This window comes from Orcinus orca, chromosome 9, assembly GCF_937001465.1.
Source record: "Orcinus orca chromosome 9, mOrcOrc1.1, whole genome shotgun sequence".
Classification (NCBI taxonomy): Eukaryota; Metazoa; Chordata; class Mammalia; order Artiodactyla; family Delphinidae; genus Orcinus; species Orcinus orca.
The window spans coordinates 75,112,869-75,138,192 of NC_064567.1; the positions used below are offsets into that span (position 1 = coordinate 75,112,869).

At 40.3% G+C, this 25,324-nt stretch overlaps 2 protein-coding genes across 7 annotated transcripts in view; one reads left to right on the forward strand and one right to left on the reverse strand.

Annotated features, from left to right (window-relative positions):
• The window catches only part of MALSU1 (mitochondrial assembly of ribosomal large subunit 1), a 29,196-nt gene extending 8,909 nt beyond the window's left edge, over window positions 1–20,287 (forward strand). The window contains exons 3-8 of one of the 6 annotated variants that reach the window (XR_004486852.2): window positions 7,298–7,379; window positions 8,719–8,910; window positions 10,554–10,635; window positions 11,247–11,449; window positions 11,890–11,949; window positions 17,875–20,287. Coding sequence is in view for 1 of the 6 variants with exons in the window: in XM_004263435.3 (XP_004263483.1) it covers window positions 7,298–7,379; window positions 8,719–8,906 (270 nt within the window). In the remaining 5 variants the exon portion in view is untranslated. Of the gene's footprint in view, window positions 1–7,297; window positions 7,380–8,718; window positions 8,935–10,553; window positions 11,450–11,889; window positions 11,950–13,863 lie in introns of those variants that run through there. The other 5 variants (XR_004486855.2, XR_004486853.2, XR_007479271.1 and 2 more) reach the window with 5 other exon arrangements.
• Window positions 14,053–25,324, reverse strand: part of IGF2BP3 (insulin like growth factor 2 mRNA binding protein 3) — a 138,902-nt gene continuing 127,630 nt past the window's right edge. Inside the window, exons 11-15 of the mRNA XM_004263433.3 lie at window positions 21,099–21,215; window positions 17,953–18,027; window positions 15,286–15,417; window positions 14,459–14,572; window positions 14,053–14,167 (exon numbers count right to left, since the gene is read on the reverse strand). Coding sequence (XP_004263481.1) covers window positions 14,066–14,167; window positions 14,459–14,572; window positions 15,286–15,417; window positions 17,953–18,027; window positions 21,099–21,215 — 540 coding nt within the window. The 3' untranslated portion in view covers window positions 14,053–14,065. The remainder of the gene's footprint in view (window positions 14,168–14,458; window positions 14,573–15,285; window positions 15,418–17,952; window positions 18,028–21,098; window positions 21,216–25,324) is intronic.

Genomic DNA, 25,324 nt, shown 5'->3' on the forward strand with positions numbered 1-25,324 from the left:
TCTGTATGTGTCCCTAGGTCTGAAGTGGGTCTCTTGTAGACAGCATATATATGGGTCTTGTTTTTGTATCCATTCAGCAAGCCTGTGTCTTTTGGTTGGAGCATTTAATCCATTCATGTTTAAGGTAATTATCGATATGTATGCTCCTATGACCATTTTCTTAATTGTTATGGGTTTGTTTCTGTAGGTCCTTTTCTTCTCTTGTGTTTCCCACTTAGAGAAGTTCCTTTAGCATTTGTTGTAGAGTTGGTTTGGTGGTGCTGAATTCTCTGTTGCTTCTCTGTAAAGCTTTTGATTTCTCCATCAAATCTGAATGAGATCCTTGCTGGGTAGAGTAATCTTGGTTGTAGGTTATTCTGTTTCATCACTTTAAGTATGTCATGCCACTCCTTTCTGGCTTGTAGAGTTTCTGCTGAGAAATCAGCTGTTAACCTTATGGGAGTTCCCTTGTATGTTATTTGTCATTTTTCCCTTGTTGCTTACAATAATTTTTCTTTGTCTTTAATTTTTGTCAGTTTGATTACTATGTGTCTCGGTGTGTTTCTGCTTCCTGGGACTCTCTGTGCTTCCTGGACTTGGGTGGCTATTTCCTTTCCCACGTTAGGGAAGTTTTCGACTATAATCTCTTCAAATATTTTCTCGGGTCCTTTCTGTCTCCTCCTTCTGGGACCCCAATGATGCGAATGTTGTTGCATTTAATGTTGTCCCAGAGGTCTCTTAGGCTGTCTTCATTTCTTTTCATTCTTTTTTCTTTATTCTGTTCCATGGCAGTGAATTTCACCGTTCTGTCTTCCAGGTCACTTATCTGTCTTCTGCCTCAGTTATTCTGCTATTGGTTCCTTCTAGTGTATTTTTCATTTCAGATATTGTGTTGTTCATCTCTGTTTCTTTGTTCTTTAATTCTTCTAGCTCTTTGTTAAACATTTCTTGCATCTTCTCGATCTTTGCCTCCATTCTTTTTCCGAGGTCCTGGATCATCTTCACTATCATTATTCTGAATTCTTTTTCTGGAAGGTTGCCTATCCCCACTTCATTTAGTTGTCTTTCTGGGGTTTTATCTTGTTCCTTCATGTGGTACATAGTCCTCTGCCTTTTCATCTTGTCTATCTTTCTGTGAGTGTGGTTTTTGTTCCACAGGCTGCAGCATTGTAGTTCTTCTTGCTTCTGCTGTCTGCCCTCTGGTGGAAGAGGCTATCTAAGAGGCTTGTGCAAGTTTCCTGATGGGAGGGACTGGTGGTGGGTAGAGCTGGGTGTTGCTCTGGTGGGCAGAGCTCAGTAAAACTTTAATCCGCTTGTCTACTGATGGGTGGGGCTGATTTCCCTCCCTGTTGGCTGTTTGGCCTGAGGTGACCCAACACTGGAGCCCACCCGGCTCTTTGGTGGGGCTAATAGCAGACTCTGGGAGGGCTCACACCAAGGAATACTTCCCAGAACTTCTGCTGCCAGTGTCCTTGTCCTCACGGTGAGCCACAGCCACCCCCTGCCTCTGCAGGGGACCCTCCAACACTAGCAGGTAGGTCTGATTCAGTGTCCTATGGGGTCACTGCTTCTTTCCCTGGGTCCCGATGCACACACTACTTTCTGTGTGCCCTCCAAGAGTGGACTCTGTTTCCCCCAGTCGTGTTGGAGTCCTGCAATCAAATCCCACTAGCCTTCAAAGTCTGGTTCTCTAGGAATTCCTCCTCGTGTTGCCGGACCCCCAGATTGGGAAGCCTGGCGTGGGGCTCAGAACCTTCACTCCAGTGGGTGTATTTCTGTGGTATAAGTGTTCACCAGTTTGTGAGTCACCATCCAGCAGTTATAGGATTTGATTTTATTGTGATTGTGCCCCTCCCACCATCTCAATGTGGCTTCTCCTTTGTCTTTGGTTGTGGGGTATCTTATTTGGTGAGTTCCAGTGTCTTCCTGTTGATGATTGTTCAGCAGTTAGTTGTGATTCTGGTGCTCTTGCAAGAGGGAGTGAGCGCACGTCCTTCTTCTCTGCCATCTTGAACCAATCTTATCCACTGTGTTTTCTTCTAAGAGTTTTATAGTTTTAGGTTTCGTGTTTGGGTCTTTGGTATTCAGTTAGTTTTTGTAGATGGTGTCAGGTAAAGACTCCAGCTTTATTCTCTTGCATGTAGATAATCTAGTTTTCCCAGCACCATTTGTTGAAAGGACTGCCTTTCCCTATTGAATGGACTTGGCACCCTTGTTGAAAAATCATTTGACCATATGGGCTCTTTGTTTTGTTCCAGTGGTCTATAAGTTTATCTTAATCACTGTTTTGATTACTGTAGCTTTGTAGTAAGTTTTTAAATCAGGAAACTTGAGATCTTCAACTGTGCTCTTCCCTTTCAGGATTGTTTTTGGCTATTTGGGGTCTCTTTAGATTACATATAAATTTTAGGATGGATTTTTCTATTTCTACAAAAAAAAGTCACTGGGATTTTGATAGAGATTGATTGTATTGAATCTGTAGATAAAGTATTAACGATATTGTGTTCCAATTCATGGATACAGATTATTGTATTTCAGTGTACGAGTCTTGCTTCCATGGTTATGTTTATTTCTAAGTATTTTATCCTTTTTGATTCTATTGTAAATAGAAATATTTTCTTTTTTAAAAAAATTAATTTGTTTATTGATGGCTGAGTTGGGTCTTCATTGCTGCACACAGCCTTCCTCTGGTTGCAGTGAGCGGGGGCTACTCTTCGTTGTGGTGTGTGGGCTTCTCATTGCAGTGGCTTCTCGTTGTGGAGCACAGGCTCTAGGCGCACGGGCTTCAGTAGCTGTGGCATGCAGGCTCAGTAGTTGTGGCTCACAGGCTCTAGAGCGCAGGCGCAGTAGTTGTGGTGCACGGGCTTAGTTGCTCTGTGGCACGTGGGATCTTCCTGGGCCAGGGCTCGAACCCGTGTCCCTTGCGTTGGCAGGCAGATTCTTAACCACTGCGCCACCAGGGAAGCCCTAGGGTTTTCTATGTATAAAGAGCATGTCATCTGCAAATTGAGACAATTTTATTTCTTCCTATCCAATTTTGTTACTTTTTTCTTTTGTTTTCCCTTGCTCTAATTGCCATGGCTAGAACTTCCAGTACTGTGTTGAGTAGAAGGTGGCAAAAGTGGGCATTCTTGTGTTGTTCCTGATCTGAGAGGAAGAACTTTCAGTTTTTTGCCATCAAGTATGATGATAGCTAATCTCCATGGGCTCTACATGTATGGCCTTTATTACCTTAAGGTAGGTTCGGGTTTTTTTGCTTATCTCTGTTGAGTTTTTATCATGAAAGGGTATTGAACTTTGTCAAATGCTTTTTCTGCATAAATTTGAAATGATCCTGTGGTTTTCGTCTTTCATTTTGTTAATGTGGTTTATTACATTGATTTTTTAAATTAATCAATCTATTTTTGGCTGTGTTGGGTCTTTGTTGCTGTGCGTGGGCTGTTTCTGGTAGTGGCAAGTGGGGGCTACTCTTTGTTGCAGTGTGCAGGCTTCTCATTGCGGTGGCTTCTCGTTGCGGAACACAGGCTCTAGGCGCGTGGGCTTCAGTAGTTGTGGCACGTGGGCTCAGTAGTTGTGGCTCATGGGCTCTAGAGCATAGGCTCTCGTAGTTGTGGCGCACGGGGTTAGTTGCTCCATGGCATGTGGGATCTTGCCAGACAAGGGCTCGAACCCATGTCCCCTACATTGGCAGGTGGATTCCTAACCACTGTGCCACCAGGGAAGTCCCTACATTGGTTTTTTCATGTGGAATCATCCTTACGTTCCAGAAATAAATCCCATGTGGTGTTGATATATAATTTTTTGAATGCAGTATTGAATTAGGTTTGCTAGTATTTCATTCAGGAGTTTTCCATCAGTATTCATCAAGGATATTGGCCTGTAGTGTTTTCTTATAGGGTCTTTGTCTGGTCTTGGTATCAGGTTAATGCCACTCCCATAGAATAAGTTAGGAAGTGTTCCCGCCTCTTCAGTTTTTTGGAAGAGTTTTAGCAAAATTTGATGTGAGCTTATGTTTAAGTATTTGGTAGAATTCACCAGTGAAGAAGCTGTGTGGTCCAGGGCTTTTCTTTGTTGGGAGGTTTTTTTCCTTCCTTCTTCTCTGTGTGTTCTTTTCTCTATACCCCACCCTTTCGTTTGAGATACAATTGTGTTGGGAGGTTTTTGATTAATGACTCAATCCTGTTGCTATTATTGAATAGGGCTATTCATACTTTCTGTTTCTTCATGATGCAGTCTTGATAGGTTGTGTGTTTCTAGGAATTTGTCCATTTATTCTAGGTTTTCCAGTTTGTTGTGTCTCTAATGTCTCCTCACTCATTTCTGATTTTAGTTATCTGGGGGTTTATTGATCAATTTTGTTGATCTTTTTGAAAAATGAAATCTTGGTTTCATTGATTTTTTTCTATTTTGTTTTAATTTGGTCATTGACTTCTTCCTTCTGCCAGCTTTAAGTTTAATTTGTTCATTTCCTAGTTCTTTTTATTTTATAATATTTATTGGACTATAGTTGATTTACAGTGTTGTGTTAGTTTCAGGTATACAGCAAAGTGAATCAGTTATACATACATCCACTCTTTTTTAGATTCCTTTCCCATATAGATCATTACAGAGTATTGTGTAGAGCTCCCTGTGCTATATACAGTAGGTCCTTATTAGTTATCTATTTCATATATAGTAGTGTGTATGTATCAATCCCAATCTCCCAATTTGTCCACCCCCGCCCACCCCCACCCCCCGCTTTTCCCCCCAGTAACCATAAGTTTGTCTTCTAAATCTATGACTCTATTTCTGCTTTGTAAATAAGTTCATTTGTACCATTTTTTTTTAGATTCCACATATAAGCGATATCATGATACTTGTCTTTGTCTGACTTCACTTAGTATGATAATCTCTAGGTCCATCCATGTGCCTGCAAATGGCATTATTTCTTTCTTTTTTATGGCTGAGTAATATTCCATTGTATATAGGTACCACATCTTCTTTATCCGCTCCTCTGTCAATGGACATTTAGGTTGCTTCCATGTCTTGGCTATTGTAAATAGCACTGCAGTGAACATTGGGATGCATGTGTCTTTTTGAGTTATGGTTTTCTCTGGATATATGCCCAGGAGTGGGCTTGCTGGATCATATGGTAGTTCTATATACATCTATATCTATATATCTATCTATATCTTTATATATCTATATCTCTTAAGGTAGGTTTTTTGACCATGCCGCATGGTGTGCAGGATCTTAGTTCCCCACCCAGGGATTGAAGCCACACCCCTGCAGTGTTAACCACTGGACTGCCAGGGAAGTCTGTCATATGGTAGTTCTATATTTAGTCTTTTGAGGAACCTCCATACTGTTCTCCATAGTGGCTGTACCAATTTGCATTCCCACCAACATTGTAGGAGGGTTCCCTTTTCTCCACATCCTCTCCAGCATTTATTTATTTAAATTAACTTTTATTGGAGTATAGTTGAGTTACAGTGTTGTTAGTTTCTGCTGTACAGCAAAGCGAATCAGTTATACATATATCCACTCTTTTTTAGATTCTTTTCTCATATAGGTCATTACAGAGTATTGAGTAGAGTTCCCTCAATACTCTTATTAGTTCTTACAGTCGGTTCTTATTAGTTATATATTTTATATATAGTATCTACAGTATATGTCTATCCCAATCTCCCAATTTATCCCCCCTCCCCCCAGATAACCATAAGTTTGTTTTCTATATCTGTGACTCTGTTTTGTAAATAAGGTCATTTGTACCATTTTTTTAGATTCCACATATAAGTGATATCATATGATATCTGTCTGATTTACTTCACTCAGTATGATAATCTCTAGGTCCATGTTGCTGCAAATGGCATTATTTCATTCTTTTTTATGGCCGAGTAATATTCCATTGTATATATGTACCACATCTTTATCCACTCCTCCAACTATGGACATTTCAGTTGCTTCCATGTCTTGGCTTTTGTAAATAGTGCTGCAGTGAACATTGGGGTACATCTGTCTTTTTCACTTATGGTTTTCTCTGGATATATGCCCAGGAGTGGGATTGCTGGGTCATATGGTAATTCTATTTTTAGTGTTTTAAGGAACCTCCATATTGTTCTCCATAGTGGTTGTATCAATTTACATTCCCACTAACAGTGCAAGAGGGTTCCCTTTTCTCCACACCCTCTCTAGCATTTATTATTTGTCGATTTTTTGATGGTGCATTTCCTAGTTCTTTAAGATATAAATTCATGTTGTTGATTTGGGAACTATCTTTTTCATGTAAGCACATACAGCTATAAATTTCCTTCTTATTGCTGCTCTCACTGCATTCTATAACTTCATTTGTCTCAAGATATTTTCTAATTTCCCTTGTGATTTCTTCTTTGATCAGTTTAAGGTAATAAAACAGTTGATTTCCACATATTTGTGGATTTTCTAGTTTTGCTTCTGTTGATTTCTAGTTCATTTCATTGTGATCAGAAATACTTTATATGAGTTTAATCTTTGAATTTATTAAGACTTGTTTTGTTGCCTAACATATGATCTATCCTGGAGAATGTTCCACGTGCACTTGAGAAAAGTGTGTATTCTGCTGTTGTTGGGTAGAATGTTCTGTTAATGTCCATTAGGTTCAATTGGTCTGTAGTGCTGTTCAAGTTCTCTATTTCCTTATTGATCCTCCATCCATTAATGCAAATGGGGTATTGAGTCTGCTATATTACTGGGTTAGCTCTGATTTTTGGTGCATGTTTCTAATTGTTATGTCATCTTGGTTGGTTGACCCTTTTATCATTATATAATGTCCTTGTCTTGTAATAGTATTTTTTTCTAACATTAGTGTATTTGTTGTTTTAGACCATTCATGGAATCTGCTGGGAAAAGAGATTATGGGATGATAAAATCCCATTAACATTGTCATGAAAGTAGATGAGATGGAATCATTAAAACTGAGAAGACTAGCCTTAAAACAGGAAGGCAGCATCTGTCTCCCCTGAGAGGGAAAGGAAGCTGGGATGGACAGAAGGGATGATGTATGTGAGAAGTGGATATTGAGAGAGTTTAGGCCTGCCTCTGAGGCACCTTGGTAAATGAGTGAGTTGGCCCTGTCAGAAGGGTTTGGGCAGGAGGATTCAGGAGACAGGTATAGGAGGTGGGTAGGATTTAAGGGGGAAAAAAGTTTCCGTATGCTTATATTAAGGGGCATGGTGTAGCTGTGAGGAATGAATAAGTTAGTTGCCAAATTAAGACCAAGAAAAATACCCCCAGACGCTCAATAAGAACAGAGATTTCCCCTATCCTCTTCCCCTTTAATATGTGATCTGGTTTTTTTCAGTACAAATACCTGAAACGTAAAAGTGAGCCTCATGTTAAGATCGAAGGGAAGGACACAGATGACTGGCTCTGTGTGGACTTTGGTAAGTTATTTTGGCACATTCTACAGATAAATATTTGATATTGCACTAATCTTGAACTGTTTTCAGTTGTAAAAGGATTGAGATCTGTTTCTCCACATACATTTTTCTTTTTAACTTGAGAATTTTATTTTTTTATACAGCAGGTTCTTATTATCTCCGCATACAATTTTTGAAGTGTGTCTAAAATAGGTTTTCTTATAACTTAGTTGGTCTTATTCACATGTGAAATCCTGTCACATGGTATGTATGTAAGTTGCCATACAGGTCAGAAAGCTGATGGAGAACAGGATGGATAACATGGGAGAGATCCCCTAGTGGTGGTGGAAGGCACCTTGGGGTACACATAACCTCGGCCTTAAATAACTCAGATAAGGTGAAGGGCATTCTAGGCACAGGGAAGGACAAGAGCAGAGGACTAGAATTTTGAAAAGATTTAACAAATTTGGGTATTAATACATACATAGTTTCAAAGTATTTCCCCAAAAGATAGTTAATACAAAGGGAAAAACAGTAACTGAAGAACTGTGAAGGGTCTGAGATTTTATCTTACGTGTAAGCTAACAAGTTAGTCAAGGTTTGATGAAGCACAGTTTGTTACTCAGCAACAGTAGTAGCCAGCATCAAGCACCATTTTGCACCAGGGTCCCTGAGCAACACAGGACCAGATGACACCTGTGAAGTTCTAAGAGAAGAGCCCTGAGATGAGGGTATCTACATCTTTTATAATGGGCAGGAAGCAGGCCTGCATTTGCTCTGGTGGAAAACACTTTTTCGGCCAAGGCTATATGTCAGGGTTTCTCAGCCTTGCCACTATTAACATTTTTGGCCAGGTAGTTCAGGTGCTGAGGAATATTCTGTGCATTGTAGGATGTTCTTCTCTTCTCCACCCCGCCAACTGTGAAAATCAAAAATGTCCCTTATTGAAAACCACTGCTGTAAGCATACTTGTGCTTTGATCCAGAGGGAGACAGCAGTTCTGAGAATATTTGCCAACATCCTTAAAAATATAGTCCAGAACAAAAACCTGTCAGTGTTTTGCTCACAGGCTGTGCAGACAGTCCTTGGAGGACTGTCTCCCAAGCAAACCCCATCACGAGTAATGTTACATATTGATATCATAAACCTCCTGTATGATGCACTGAGAAAAGCACAGCGTCACTTCTGTGGTATTTTTGCTGGATGGTGTCCACAATTTGCATTTCTAACAAGTTCTCAGGTAATGCTAATCTGGGGTTCACACTTTGAGAACCACTGTTCTAACTGTCAGAGGTTTGTGAGATCACAAGGGTAAAAGCAAATGAACTGCTTCTTCATTGTAAGTCTTATCTGTCCTTGATAGGCAGCATGGTGATTCATTTGATGCTTCCAGAAACCAGAGAAACGTATGAATTAGAGAAATTATGGACCCTTCGTTCTTATGATGACCAGTTAGCTCAGATAGCACCTGAGACCTTACCTGAAGACTTCATTCTTGGAATAGAAGATGACACTTCATCTCTGGCTCCTGTGGAGTTTAAATGTGAATAAAATGGTATGAACTGCTTTAGTCATTTCAGATTTGGATTGAGTCACTTATAAACCCTGCCTAGCTGGTTGTTGTCAAAACAAGTCTTATCTGTGGACACTAATCCTAACTGACACATGGAAATTGTAGGTAAGTGAGCTAATTCTCACACTGTGAATCAGTACATTCAAACTAAAATTAATATATTGTCTTTGTTCCTGAGATCTCAGCAGGATTTCCTGGAAGTTGCATTGGCCCCTGTGTTTTACTTGAGCTCTCTGCTCAGAGTTTATTTTTATTTTATTTTTTGCTGACAAAGCAAGCTACTTTTTTGGGAAGGGGCACCCAGGTGGAGAGCAGAAGGGTAAAGGAACCCAGGAGGACTGCTCCACCACATGGCTCACAGTCTCATGTTTTATGGGAATGGGGTTAAGTTTCTGGGTTGTCTCTGGCCAATCATTCTGCCTCGGGGTCCTTCCTGGTGGCACACGCATTGCTCAGCCAAGGTGGATTCCAGTGAGAAGGATTCTGAGAGGTTGGCAGGACATATAGACTGAAGTCTCCTCTCTCCTTTTGACCTTTCCTGAATTCTTCCAGTTGGTAGTATCTTGTTAGTTCTGCATTCCTTACCAGGACCTCCTGTTTAAGATAACTCATGCAAGTGGTTACTATGTTGCCTGGCCAGGGCTGGCAGTTTCAGTGTTTCCCCTAACAACTCCTCCCTGAGAGACTTCATACTCAAGATAATTTTTGGGAATTGGAGTGGAGGTCTCTTTCTTCTGTAACTACTTCCTGCTGAGAGTTGGCATAATCCTGCCTAGTAGAGTAGAAGTCTCTCTCTACCTAATCTAAATCGAGGTATTCTGTGCCCAAAACTGGCATTCATCCTTGTAGTAACAGCAGTTTAGTTGAAACTGTTGGACCCTGTGGGGGATGAACCTTGTAAGCAGTTGAAACAGACAAGGGCCAAACAGGAGGCCTAACAGGATGGTCATCACCAGGCCCAGAAAAGGCAGGCAAAATTTGGGGTGAGGGCTGCAGGGTGTGTGACTTTCTTCTGATCGATTGGTAGTGACGTAACAGGACAGTGCTCCAGGAATCTTGGCACTCAGCCTGAAGTTACCATCCTCACCTGGGTGGGGGCCTTAGTTCCTGCAGAACTCAAAGATATTGTTATGCATACTCCTTGAGGTGGAACCAGGACCCTGCCCCAAGGCTGTACCACTAGTTGACAGCTCCTCCCCTGTTTTTGCATCCCCTCCCTTCCCTGATTAGCAACTGTTTGAATCTGCCCTTTGGAACTCAGGGAAGGTCAAGGAGGAAGGTCAAGGAGGCTGAGTGAAGCCTATATCCTACAAACAAGAAACAGGGGACACACAAAGGATTTGTACTCTGGAGCCCCCCAGAGTCCTGCCCAGTTCCAGTTCAGGGAACTAACTGGGCAACAGTGCTGGCCACTTCCTGCTACAATAGGGCATAGTCCTGTCTCAATTTGGAGAATAGACACTGGACTGGAAATATTTCTGATTCCTGATTCCTGAATCTGAGTCTTGTATGATTAAAATCTTAATCCCTTGGTCTGCCATTTTGGTGTAACAGACCCAATCAGAAGTAGCTGGAGGAGTGACAATGGGATTTTTATAGGGAAAATAAACGTCATTTCTTTTCAGGAGAATAAGCCTGAAACACAGTCTGGACCTGGTGCTTTGGGGAGACTTGTAGCCAAGTAGCCAGTTGTCTAGTTTTATTGAGGTAGGTTTTAACTTTTAATGTGGTATTAACACATAGGTAACAGGTGCTATTGGTCATCAAACATGTCTCTTCTTTTTGTTAAATGTATGATCTAAAGCAATTCCGTTGTCTAAAAATGTAAGTTACGGGCTTCCCTGGTGGCGCAGTGGTTGAGAGTCCGCCTGCCGAGGCAGAGGACATGGGTTCGTGCCCTGGTCCGGGAAGATCCCACATGCCGCGGAGCGGCTGGGGCCGTGAGCCATGGCCGCTGGGCCTGCGCGTCCGGAGCCTGTGCTCCGCAACGGGAGAGGCCACAACAGTGAGAGGCCCGCGTACCGGAAAAAAAAAAAAAAAAGTAAGTTACAAGAGGAGACCTTTAAAAAGTAAGGTTGCAGTTATCAGCTTCCAGCAGACATTATTTTGAGAACGGCTGGTGGCATCCAAGTCTGACACAGCTCAGAAAACTCAAGTTCTTAGCAATACAAGGATTTGCCTGAAATCACACCCACAGTGTCATCTAGTTATTTCTTGGATGTCTTAAACCATAGCTACTCCATTTTGACTCTTAATTGTAATATTCCCCTTAATAGCCAAAGCAGATGTCACCATTAATGATGTTAGTGTTTCTCTAGGTATGAGAAGAGCAAGAATCTGGCCCATAAAATCTTCTCCTGAAAATATCTAACTATCTATCGGAAGGCCTGTTCTGCCAGTTTTCCCCAGAGCGCCTCATTCCTGTTCTCCACTCTGAACTCCTTTTCAGGGGGTGTTGAAGGTCAGCAGCTGCAGCGGCTCGTGATTTAATCTTTGTAGAGGCAGACAGCAAGTGCCAATGGTGAGTGCCAATTTCCAGTCAGCAGGGCCCCTTCATGGTCATAAAGTTGACCATGGTTTTGGGGGGGCATTTCATTCCACGGTGCTAGGAATGCTCATTCCCAGGCCTAGCAAAGTGTTTTCCGAGTTTAAGTTTAAATCTTATTCTGTAGAACAGTATAGCCAAAAATTTTTAAAAATATATAGCAGAAAACATAACCACCCCACTGGTCCTGTAATGTAAAACCTTTAGTTCTCAGCTCATATGCAACAGTATTATCTAGGTTCACAGTCAGGACATTGGTAGATAGTGGTGCCTACCTTGAGACTGACATAGCCTTACTAAAAGTCTAAGTTTACACTTTGACCAAATTCAGGACATTCACATTAATCTGAAAAGCCAAAAATACATACTACACAGCAGGCTGCACCTGATAATGAAACACTTTATTCTGCATCAAGGTATCTGGAAAACGAAGCTGCATTTGGGGCACGTTACAGATGAGGAATGATCCATATGTGGTGAGTACAAAACTCAATTACAACAGAATTATTTCCTAGTATTACCAGATACTCCATTACCAATGCTTAATTGAAAGTAAAACATGATTTGCCACACTAGAAGGCTAGAAGTGAAACATGACAGAATTTAAACAGGCAGATATAAATGTAGCACCTATCTGTATTTAAAAAAAAAGTTGGAAAAATCAAATACTGAGGAAGAGCTCTGGCCTTAAGCACATTTTACCCAAAATCCAACCAGAAAGCCAGTCCATTACTTTTTTTTTTAAAGCAATTCATTGTATGGAAGAAAATGATGAATGCTAGATGAATTCAGTGACAAAAAGGGCACTTTTTGGCTAAAACTACAAAATAAACTGATTTTCTGAAAACATTTAGGAAAACATTTCAAGTCATTTTCAAAATGTTTAAAGGATACAGTGATCTTCAGAAAAACTTACCTAGTCTGTAGAAATTCATCTTGAAATACAAATGAAGCAAAATGATTTAAGGGTTATTATATATGCCCTTCAGATCAGTATAATATAACGACTGTGATCATTTAATGAACAAAAGAAACACAATTCTGAGAGCAGTGTGGCCTTGGAGACCACCCACACCCACATAACTGTACATACCAGGCTTTGCCATCAAGGTAGGAAATGGGCGAATGCGTTCAGTATCAAAGGTCAAATGTATTATTGTATCACAGTCATTCAAATTATATTCCAAAAGTTGTTCTTGTATTTTTCTACCTTTTGACTTATTTTCAAATAACTGGTTGCAGAGAATACAGAAATCCTGCTGCAATTTATGTAATATTCTAGGTGGCCTTTCATTCTTCTTGATTTATCATTGCTTAAAATCTTCAAAATAGCTTAGTGTGAGGCTCATGACAGTGCCTGGCACGGGGAGATGTAGCCTTTTTATTGCCTTTAAACACTGTCACACCGTCTGACTGCCCCATTGGTCTTCACAAAGCAATTCTTTTGGGGTCTGCTCCAAGCATAGACCAACTGGTCTGAAATATATTGGCAAACTAAGCATCCTGTAAGGCAAGCTGAAGCTTTCTTCTTGCCAATCAATTTAAAGTTCACAGGAGCTGCATGTCTCCATAGATACACTTGCTTTAGGTAGTGATAGTCAAAAGCACAAAGCATTTATGCATTCAATCACATAGCCAAACAAAAAAACCCTGAAGTCTCCTGAAGCCATTTATTAAAACTAGCCGTTCCAAAACCTCCTGCAGCCACTTTGCTCTGTTAGTACCATCAAAAACTTCCCTACCATAAACAAAAAAATAAATGGTATTTGCTGCTCTCCAAATATAGGCACTGCTCCGTATCACTGAACGTTTACTGGATTTTCCAACTAATAACTGTCAAAAGCCTCAAAAAACCTGAAATTAATTTTCCAGCTTTACTGTCACCAGCCAGAAGTAAAATTTTTTTCTCAGTTATTTGCCTGTTAGCTAATTTTATTTTTTAAAAAACAGTTGGACTTATCTTTATAAAGTATATAAAATTTTCAGAAAAAAAAAAACAATTTTGCTTTCATTGCATTACTGAATACCTGAGGTAGTTGAGTAAAAATGCACATTTAATACCCCTGCCAACACCATTCAGCACTTCCCTTAGGTTATTTGTGTTAGTGTTAGATAAAACTGAGAACAGTTTTTCTATGCTAACAGCTTAACATTTAAGTTCTTGTAATAATCCTCTTCTGATCCAATTTTAACAATTGGACATAGGAGCAATCTATTTTTATTTACTTGATGAATTTAGTAAATGCACCATTAAGCCAATTTCTGGCATTATGGGGGAATGAATATTAAGAAAAATTAGAATATTTGTTATACTGAGAATACAACAAAAGGGAAGTGCAGAGCTCCTCTCTTTCCCTCCCTCACCCCCTAATTTTTTTCTTTTTTTAAAGCTGGGTGTCATACATTTCAGAGAGCATAAAGTATACATTCTCACAGAGACAGGAGTTCGAAAGTTGCCTGGTCCTCAGAAACAACCGGCTAGGTAAAAACTTGTGCATGTGATTCTGGATAGGGGTTCAGCGCCCGTCTGTTGGTTAAGCAATCTGTCTTTGGTTTGGCATCTGCCTCTGTGGTGGGCTGTCTCCTGAGCCTTCACTTCCGTCTTGACTGCTGAGGTGGTCCACTTTGCAGAGCTTTCTGCTGTTGGTGCTGCTTTACCTGAGTCAGAATTTCCTGAATTTTTCTCTGGGCAACCTGCAGTAGGAGAGAGCTTTGAAATTTCTACCTGATCAAGTATGACCAAAAGTTAATTTACTCTTCCATTTCAACAACTTCAAATTGAAACTTATTTGAAGATTAAAGATACATACTTATTAGTTTCTCCTAGCAGAGTCTCTGAAATCACCTGCTTAAAGGGGGATTAAAAGTGTTAAGCACCAAGCAGCCTGAAATATTTATATGACATGGGGACACGCATGGGAGGAGGATCACTCAGGAAGAAGGAAGAAGCAGAAGAGCTCACTTATCACACTAGAGCCCACTTGCCTGGCAAGCATAGAAGTGACCAGTTATTTTGACCACCACTTGGTCATTCTCATCAGGCGTCTGGTCACGAGGGACAACAACTTCTGCGCTTGACAAATTCTGGAGCTCATTCACCTGAAGGAGATAAATACAAATCATGTTAAGTGGAGTTGTTCTTTTTTTTTTTTTTTAAATTACCATTTCCTTACTATGTAACCAAAATACTGAGCTTTGGCTTTATATTTATAATCTCATCTAATAATACTAATAATTCTATCCGTTTACTAGTATTGTCCCCATTTCAAGGTAATTAAAACTAAGCCTTAGTGAAAGAAACTGACTCGCCCACAGTTGCATAAGTTAATGACAAAACCAGATTCAACCCCTGAAAATCTGATTCCAAAATACACTTTCAATCACTTCAGAATTGTAAATAGCTTTGAAAATGACTTGGAAGTTTTATGTGTTAGAAACTGGAAACCATTTGCTTTTTTCAGTTACAGAGGTATAAGTTATAAATGTAGATGAAATTTTTTAAAGTTTCTTTTCATGTCATTAAGTGTTTGCACAATAAAAGTAAAAAGCTGATGTATAACAACAGAAAATGCAAAATGCCCCTTATAAATATGAGACAGTTCTCCCATACAAAGTGGTCTGAAAGAGAGGCACTGCTTTCACTGGTAGCTGACACCAACACCCAGGAGGAACAAAAGGCAGTCTTCTCCAAACCTTGGCCCAGACGGTCCTGCTTTTTATAAGTTAGCCAAAATTTAGGGACTTGGAACTCCTAAGTACCTTTCAACGCTTTCCCTTTCATACCACTGCACAGGTTTTGCTGAAGTACTTGCCGTTTTGCCTCCTTTTCCAATAACTCTGCCAGCAGCAAAGGATGGCACTCTGATGTGAGCTTCAAGTTTCACCTCTTCTTTAGGACTAACAAAGTTTTCTTCTTTAATTTTTCCATAAATTCTTCCCTGAGCCTACAGATGAGAACATATCTCATCAGTGTCATTCATGTAGGAAATGCAAAAAGGTCCATTAACTTTAAAGACGGCCCGGATCCACTGGAACAGACCTTTGCAGTGATACATCTGCATTTGATAGATTGTGGAACGTTGCACAAGAGGTGGAAAAGTAAGGAAGTCCTAGAAAAGGTTGACAACAATAATAACTATACATCACAGATGAGGCAATTGAATGATTGATAAAATAAGATTAAACCATATTCTTCTGACAAAAACGGTTAAAGGCAATAAGTTAGCAGTCAGCCGAACTAAAATTTTTGCAAATGACCATTTGCTCTCCAGTCTTGAAAGGTAAAACCTCTCCTGTTGGCAATAAGATAGTAACTGCGTTTTTCTTGAGTAAAAGGGACTGCAGAGGAACTACAGAGCCACCTATCCGAGGCTCACAAGAAGCCAAGCCGCTGCCTAAATGGGCCAGCAAGGAATTTTCTGGTTAAACATTTCTTCATCTTAGCCAGATGGTTTCTACTTCGACTAAGGCTACAAAATCAAGTTAACATACACATCTGACAGTTATAGTCAAACACATCCTGTCACTTGCTGCATACAACTAGAAGTTATACATAATAAACCTCTCCTATTATGTACAACCATTAATTTGCTCTGGTATACACCAAAGGAAAAAGAAGTCAGAGTTGGTTTCATCTGACAAGCTGCCACAGCAGAGAACAAAAACAAAAGTACCGAACACGTTTTCACTGGTGCAGAAATGATAAGCTCATTTTAGGGGGTTACAGGGGAAAAAAAAAAAAAATCCATCTTAGTACCCTGTCTTCCATTCATCCTCAGTCTCAGGCCACAGATGTAGCTATCAACACAGTCAGAGGACACAACGGATATACACTGTCCTCCGAAACAAGCTCTTGAATTCATAAGAAAAAATATGGGTTAGGAGGTTTACTATTACTTAGATGTCTAAAATAAAATAATTTATTTGTTATTATCACTGATCACATAAATGACATTTAAGCATTATAGCTTTTCTTAAATGTCCCATTTAAGACAACTGAACAATACAGGCATAGGAGGATACAGGGAAACAAACTCTGAATTCCCCAGCATACAAGCATTATGAAAACTGCAAGATAGTTAATTCCATTTATAGAATAATAAGACCATAATTGATGTTTGTATTTATCTTTTAGTATTTCAAACTAAAAGTGGCTGTCTCTGTAAGTCTGGGATAGGAAGCAATTTTTAGCATCTCTGAGTTTTGATCTGAACTGCCTGGACCACAAGGCTGGTATGAGGAAGTAAATTTCTTGACCCAAGTTTGAGGCTAGCCAACTGTACCCCACATCTCAAAGCACCTCCTTTTGTTTCCTGTTCTTCCTGTAAATGAAGTGAAAAAAGCTTCCGATTTTTAGTGAAAAGTAGAGGTCAAAGAAAGTGATGGTTTAAAAGGAGGGAAGAAGTGGGCACTTGTTAACTTAGCCACATTTTAGAGCTAAGAGAAGTAAGGTTAAAGAGTTATCCTGTTAACACAGCTGCTAAGTGGTAGGAACAAGACAGGAGTTTTGGATAAATTGCACTGAATTGAGTAGCTGCTTTTACCTATGACAAACAAGACACCCTACTGAGTTTATGAGAGAAATCACATACTCAAAGGTATACGTTTGTGAATTTGAGGATCTGGCAGGGTCTTAGTCTGATTCATCCCAAGTCTGCTCAGCACCACCACCAGCACATTTATGTTGTACTTCCTGTGTCAGGCACTATTCTAAGCAATTCATATATTGTTTAAACCTTATTTAAACTTTGTGGGTGTTTTTAACCCCGATTTTATAGATGAGGAACTAGGCAGAGAAAGGCTAAGTAACTTGCCCAAGGTCACACCACTGGTAAATGGTAAAGCTGGGCTTTGAACCAGCAACCTGGCTACCAGGTCTCTGCTCTTCATCACCCTGCTACACCACCTCTCAGGACATGGTGGGAGGCATTCCAGCCCCAAAGGCCCCAAACCCCAGTATGACCAATGGTTCACACCAGGACAAATGCTGTAAGAGTTCCTGCCATTTCTACCTCTAAAATTCAAAAGATTAGAGTGGCTTGTTGACCGACTGTGGACAAGGGCTAACGGTTAACCCAAGGGTAAGAGCAAACGGGGACATTTTAATTCAAGGTTGAGGCCTCTCTGGGACAAGAGGAAAAACTTGAGAACAGCAAGGCATATGAATCAGACTTGTAAATTTCAGTCTTAAGGTCTCACCTTCACACATGCTAACAGGGCATTGAGCAAATTCTCCTTTGGGAGATAATCAAAACCAACAACCATTACAGAACTCTCAAAATTAACCAAAGGCTTTGGTTTATTTTTAAAGTGTAATTTGCAGTATGTTTCTACTCTGTTCTTAGTCTTAGAAATTTCCATTGAGAGATTCTTTATACTGAGTATTAGATTTTTTTTTACAGGAGAAGCCAGGTTATGGATTTCCCGAAAAGAAGACATCCATTCATTTGTTACCTGTGCACACACTCCAGAGCACATACCTTGAACTGAGCCTCCGGTGGCCCAGTGATGATCACCATCCTCACTTTAGCATCTGGTGCTTCAGCTGGAGCGATCTGTAACAGACCCAGTAACGGGTTATGACACTTTCAGGTGCCACCAATAGAAATGGTACACCAACCAGCCTGTCATTTGCACATGACTTACTGAAATGCAGAATGAAAGCCTTCTGGAAGGTAGTTACATGAAGCAGTGATTAATGTGGATACATTAGTTATGGCTCCTGCCGTATACTGTGTACTTACACTGTGCCTGGCCCTAATGTAAAAGTCCAGATGCAGCCTCTACATAATCCTCACTATTTCCTGACGAGGTACTGCCTCATGGAGAGGCCAAAGGCTGGAGAAGGTGAGTCACCTGGCCCATGATCACACAGTCCAGTGAAGCTGGAGGGAGAGCTGGGTCTGGCTCCACCATCACATTCCTTGTCACTACACCAGTGGGTGCTCAAAGGGTGGTTCTTGGCCCACGCGCATCACAACACCCTGGGCCTCCTGTATGTGCAAGAAACTGCTAGGTTCCCAGTCTAAGCCTATCAGTACATTCCCCCAAAGTACACTCGCTGGACTAACATATGGAATAAACTAACATTAATTTGGCAGAAGAAAAGTAAACTCAGACTCTTCTATTTTGGCAGAGCGTGTGAAATGACACAAAAAGCCTAGGCTAGGGAATTGTTGCAGAGACTGTTGAAGGGGGAGGAAACCAGCATTCCCTTAGTAAGAAAGGATTTGGGGAGTTGGCTGGTAGGAAGTGTTTTAAAAGAAAAAAATTTGCTAGGTATTTGCTGTGCAAGAAGCAATTCCCTATAGTAAATAATGAGAACAGGAGGCAAAAAATACAATAAAAGCCATCCCAACTACCACTCAGTATGATCACTGTCAATTACTTATAGTCTAGTAGGCCCTTCTCCACCTTCATAATCAAAACAATGTTTTTTACTTTTAATAGACTCATGCTTCCTCCCTCAAAATAAAGCTAACATTTCTGTTACTTAGACCCAAATTAATACTATTGCTACTTTATTGCTGGGCACTAATTGTGAGTCTGTAAAACAAGCCAATAATTACTTCCTTTTAGACCACACTCTTAGGATTATTCACAGGAAACCCCAAAAAGAAGGTATCATTCTTCGTCTTTCTGACTAAGGTTTCCTTTTTTTAAAAAGGATCTTTGTCAACACTGGTGATAGAGGGCTGGGGCTGAGGACACTTGTACACTGAGGTTAGGAGTACAAATTGCTACAATCTCTCAAAAGCCTGAAAAAAGCACATGCCCTGTGACTCACCAAACCCACTTCTGTAGACTTACGTTAAAGGATAAGGTTATATATGACAATTTGACCAAAAGAACTTTGTCTATCCCTGTGCAGGTTAAATTAGGAACAATCTTAATGTCCAGTAAGTTAACACAAATGATTATGGTTCGGTAATACCAAATATATGCCTATTAAAGTAAGTACATATATGGAAATTTACATTATGGAAATGTAGCGAAGTGTTAGGAGTGCTGATGAATCTTTCAGATTATGCATGTTTCAGACTTTTTGGAAACAAAAATATTTTAACCTCATCATAAAACCTCCATTAAAGCCAGAAAGAAAAAGAGCCAAACGTCTAAATACCCAGTTCTTCTTGTTCATGAAATGTTCGTCGCAGTTTTTCCAAAACAAAGCTGCTAGGTTCTTTTTGCATGTGTGAGCATGTTTTACAGATTAACTCAGTAATCAGGAAACTAACAGGATAGTAAAGTTAGTTCACCCCTTGGTCTTTTATCATGTCTTTTCCTTTACCCATTTATTTATTTTGGCTGCATTTTCTGCTCACGTTATTTTGTTATCTTTTGCTACAAGAGAGAATATGAGGGCTTTCCTGTGTGTTTTGCTTTTTTATTAACTGTGTAGTTTACATACAGTAACGCTCACTCCTTTGGTACCAAATACATAGTTGTAAATACCACCACAATCAACATAAAAACAGCTTCTGTCACTCAAAATTTCCTCATGCTGCCTTTGTTTTCAACCCCTCCACCTCCAACTCCTAGCAACCACTGATTTTTTTTCTCAATTTCCATAGTTCTGTCTTTTCCAGAATTTTCATATAAGTGGAATCATACAGTATGTGGCCTTTTGAGTCTTCTTTCTCTTAGCATAATACATGTGATTCACTCAAGTTGTTTTATGTATCAATAGTTCCCTCCTTTTTACTGCTAAGTAATTATTATATAGACGGGCCACAGTTTATGCATTTGCCAGCTGATGAACATTTGCTTCTTCCCCATTTCCCAGTTATAAATAAAGATACTATGAACATTTGAGTGCAGTGTGGTTTTTTGGGTACTATATTCAAATTAAAAATTTCATTAAATATTTATAAAATTGGACTTCCCTGGTGGCACAGTGGTTAAGAATCCACCTGCCAATGCAGGGGACACAGGTTCAAGCCCTGTTCTGGGAAGATTCCCACATGCCGCGGAGCAACTAAGCACGTGCACCACAACTACTGAGCCTGCGCTACTGAGCCTGTGTGCCGCAACTACTGAAGCCCGCGCGCCTGGAGCCTGTGCTCCGCAACAAGAGAAGCCACTGCAATGAGAAGCCCGCGCACCGCAACGAAGAATAGCCCCCGCTTGCTGCAACTAGAGAAAGCCTGTGCGCAGCAACAAATACCCAATGCAGCCAAAAATAAAATTATTTTTATATATATATTTATAAAATGTAACCAAAATAAACCCCCCAATAGACTGTTGTTTTCCTGAAGAAAGCTATGACTTTTATCAAGCCTTTGTCAATTTGTATATTCCTTAAAAGGACCACAGCCTTGATTGTTCGGGCACTAAATAGTGTCATTTCGGAGTGTGAGGGACCAAAGCCACGCCCAGGGAAGATGAGCTGGGGCAGAACCACCATTCTAACGCCAAATTGCGTGCCTGCAGACTACTTTTTCGGAGAGAGAATTTAACTTACCTTGTTTAAGCTAGTGTTGTTTGGAGTTCTCTGTCACACACTTATGTAACCCCAATATAGACTGCCACATTCAATTCAAATTACAGAGTGGCAGGAAGACTCACATTTCTGTAACTCGCTGTCCTTAAAGCACCAGGAGAGACACAGCTGGCAGAACAGTACCTTAATAGAAGCTCCTGCAAAGCGAGAAAGCTGTTTGATGTGTTGCCCCTGCTTGCCGATGATGGCGCCGACAGACAGGGCTGGGATGAACAGATGGACAGTCTCTGTTTCTGACTGCTGTTGGAAAAGAAAGACAGGACATACGTGCTTACTGGATACAAATCAGGCTGTATCGCTGGCATAGGGAGAGGGGCATTCTCATACTGTTAGAAATATTAGGATAGTTTTAGGAAAAACCACTACAGTAAGTTGATATGAGTTTACCTAACAGGTCGAGAAGATCTCACATTCATCCTGAAAGTGTTAGCATTTAAAACATCACTTTTCTCTGTACAGTTTTTCCTCAAATTTACAGATTTAAAACAGATTTTGTGCCACTTAATATTGGTCCACCAAATGACACCACCGCTCTTACCACACAAATTCCTAGTGGCAGTAACAGCTCCCTCTTCTCCCTGTAAGCTCAGCGTGGAGGCAGAGAGCACGGAGCCCTGAGCACTACAGACCTCCAGAGGGGCCCTGATGCTCAGCGGCAGCCGTTCCACTTCTTTGTCCCTCCACACACCCTCAACAGAAGGCTGTTCCACATGACGTCATTTACTCACACTATTTGGTAGGAATTTTTTCTGTCTTTAGTTTCCTTCCTCTGAAGCAAAGTTGTTTGTTTTTTTTTTAAATAAATAAAAATACTAGTAATAACAGAAGGCTGGTCTGGTTCTTTAAATAAAAGGAAAACCTTTTGCCAATTTACCAATTATAAACATGGAATGAGAAAAAGGAAAGGATATCACACAAGACAAAACTAAGATAGAACAATGTCAATAAATCTGAACATGTCCACGACTTGTCTAGAATTACCAAAATCAATCAGAAAAACTTACATTGACCAAATAACTGTTAACCCTGCAATCAACTAGTTACTTAAATAAAGTGCCAAGCCCTAATAGATTTGATTTTTTGTTTTCAAGCCAAACAGGAAGAATGACAAAAACCCAGTGAAAAGGAAAACAGGAAACTAGAAAAGGATAGGCAGACATGTTTCATGGAGGAAAGTCTATGAAATAAAACATTAATAAATGGGAGCCTACTGCAAATAACATGTTCTCATTTGTTTTACTTTAATACACGTTGGATATCTTCCTGTGTCATTCCTACATCCCTACCTCATTCTATGAACTGTATTCCTTCAGAGGGAGACACAACAGCGGATCGATCTCATCCCTGTTATGTATGTGTATAGTTTTCAATTGTCAACTAACGCATTTGTAATGCTGCAATCAAATCTTTGTACAAAAAAATTGTGTGCCCTTGTACAAGTACCTCTACTGCATAAATTCTTAGCACTACTGAGTCAAAGGGCCTGAACATTTAAAACTAATAAATATTATCGAATTATCATACAGAAAGGTTCCCACTCAGTCCACACAGAACGATGGAATTCCAGTTAAGACATTCATGGAACATTTGTGTTTTTTATTAGTGGAAGATGGGTAAAAAGCATGCTGAGGTAAAAACTCAGGCTTAAGAGGAAGATAACTATGATCGGGGGCAGGTGCACACAGCAATCCTTTGTGGTGAGAGTTTGTGAGTCTCCCCTGTGTGAGCTTCTGTGCATTTACACCTCACAACTGATCCAACTGATAGAAACTAAGAGCATTCCCATTTTAAAGATGAGAAAACCGAGCCAGAGAGATTACTTGCACAAGGTCATATAATGACTGGTGTTGGAGCCAAGATTCAAACCTGGGCTTCTCTATCTCCTAAGCCATGTTCACAAAAAGTGAGTATATACCCCAATTCCAACAGGTATGGGTGTACTTTGCAATATACATAGACCTGCAGGAATGACTGTTAAGAAAAATGTCCAGTAGAGCTCTCAGGGAAGTGCTCCCTTCCCTGGTTGTATCACTCTTCTCCATCTGTGTTGGTTTGACTTCCATGAGTCAAAAAAATTAGTAATGTGTAGGTGGTAAAAGCTTAAGCCTTTGATCATCAACATGCTGAAAGGGGCATGAGAGACAGTCCATGAACATTTTTCTTTATTTTGAATAAGGAAAACTAAAGATTAAGAATGATGTAAAGTACTAAATGTAAAATATAGACAGCTGGTGGGAAGCGGCCGCATAGCAGAGGGAGATCAGCTCGGTGCTTTGTGACCACCTAGAGGGGTGGGATAGGGAGGGTGGGAGGGAGACGCAAGAGGGAGGAGATATGCGGACATATGTATAATTATAGCTGATTCACTTTGTTATACAGCAGAAACTAACACACCATTGTAAAGCAATTATACTCCAATAAAGATGTTAAAAAAAAAATGACGTAAAGAAGGGCAAAATGTACGAACTTCCAGTTATAAAATAAGCCCTGGGGATGTAATGTACAGCATGGTGACTACAGTTAATACTGTATTGCACATTTTAAAGTTGCTAAGAGTAGATCTTAAAAGTTCTCATCACACTTAAGAAAATTTTTGTAACTGTGCAGTGATGGATGTTAACTAACTATACTTACTGTGGTGATCATTTTGCAGTCTATACAAATATTGGATCACCTGAAAATGTACATCAATTATACCTCAATTTAAAAATTTACCAAAAAAGATGCGTTTAATTGAATCACCAAGGGGCTTCCCTGGTGGCGCAGTGGCTGAGAGTCCGCCTGCTGATGCAGGGGACACGGGTTTGTGCCCTGGTCTGGGAAGATCCCACATGCCGCGGAGCGGCTGGGCCCGTGAGCCATGGCCGCTGAGCCTGCGCGTCCGGAGCCTGTGCTCCGCAACGGGAGAGGCCACAACAGTGAGAGGCCCGCGTACCACGAAAAAAAAAAAAAAAATTGAATCACCAAAAAAGAGAAGGACAAGATGCTCTACTAGAACAAGGAAAAGAAATCAACAAGTTTGTTGTCTCACCTGCAATACATCCATCTTAAGCATGTGTAAGACACTTTTAACTGAAACTTAAGGGTTTCAATGTTTGTTTCCACTATGAGAATAAAATAACCACATCACAGAAAAGTTGTCCAAAAAAAATCTCCAATTCCTTTGTCTTTCCCTGACAGTTATTTTGCTATATCTGAGGATGCTATTTTAAAGACCTTTAGAAAGTTTGGTTTCCAATTTTTCACCAATTTGTCTAACGCTGCAATCAAATCTTTAAACGTAAATCGTGTGCCCTTGTACAAAAAATTCTAAGGTTTTAGGTAATAAAAATGCTAGATCAGAACATGAACATTTAAAATTGTTATTTCCAAATTCTCATGCTAATTAATTTATCTTAGGGTGAATAAATGTGTAAAAGACAGGGGGAAGTCATTTTGGTTCGAAACATGCCTTTCACACTTACAAATATTAAGCAGTGTGTGATTCTAGACCCCATGTCTCATTTCCCACACATAAAAATCATCTGAACTCTGCTCTTCTAAGTCTCTTCCTTTATCTGTAACCACACCCCACCATGTACCTCCTTATTTCCTATACAAGTTAATCTAAAATTCAACTCCAGAAAATATTGACAAAAACCATTGTACATTTTGTTTCTTCAGCATCTGTACAAATAGATGTGCACACTATACTCTTTACAACTTGGTATATCTTTGGTATGTTTCCTAGGATGTTGTAACACACTGCAGGCCTTAATACAGCTGTCAGTCTAATGAAGATTCCCTTGGGGCTCTATAAGCATTCCTGGAACACACATAGCAGAAGAGGTTTTGCCTTCCCACTGAACTCTTGACTGTGGATATTTGTGAAAGAGGCCTATCCGGCACAGCTTGGCCAAGTCAACTTCTACTGCTATTCATCAGCGAAGAACCAAATGGAAATACTGAAGAATGAAATAATTTTAAGTCATAAGAACAATGCCTCTCTTTTTTTTTTTTTTTTTTTACGGTACGCGGGCCTCTCACTGTTGTGGCCTCTCCCGTTGCGGAGCACAGGCTCCGGATGCACAGGCTCAGCGGCCATGGCTCACGGGCCCAGCAGCTCCGCGGCATGTGGGATCTTCCCGGACCGGGGTACGAACCCGCGTCCCCTGCATTGGCAGGCGGACTCTCAACCACTGCGCCACCAGGGAAGCCCAATGCCTCTCTTTTGAAAGCACTGTACCTCACAGGCTGCTAGGGTGTTAGGCAATTACCACATACCATTTATTCCAGAGGGACACTTTAAGGCCTCTCTTATTTTAATAACTGGACAGGAATGAATTAATGCTGACATTGCCCATAAACTG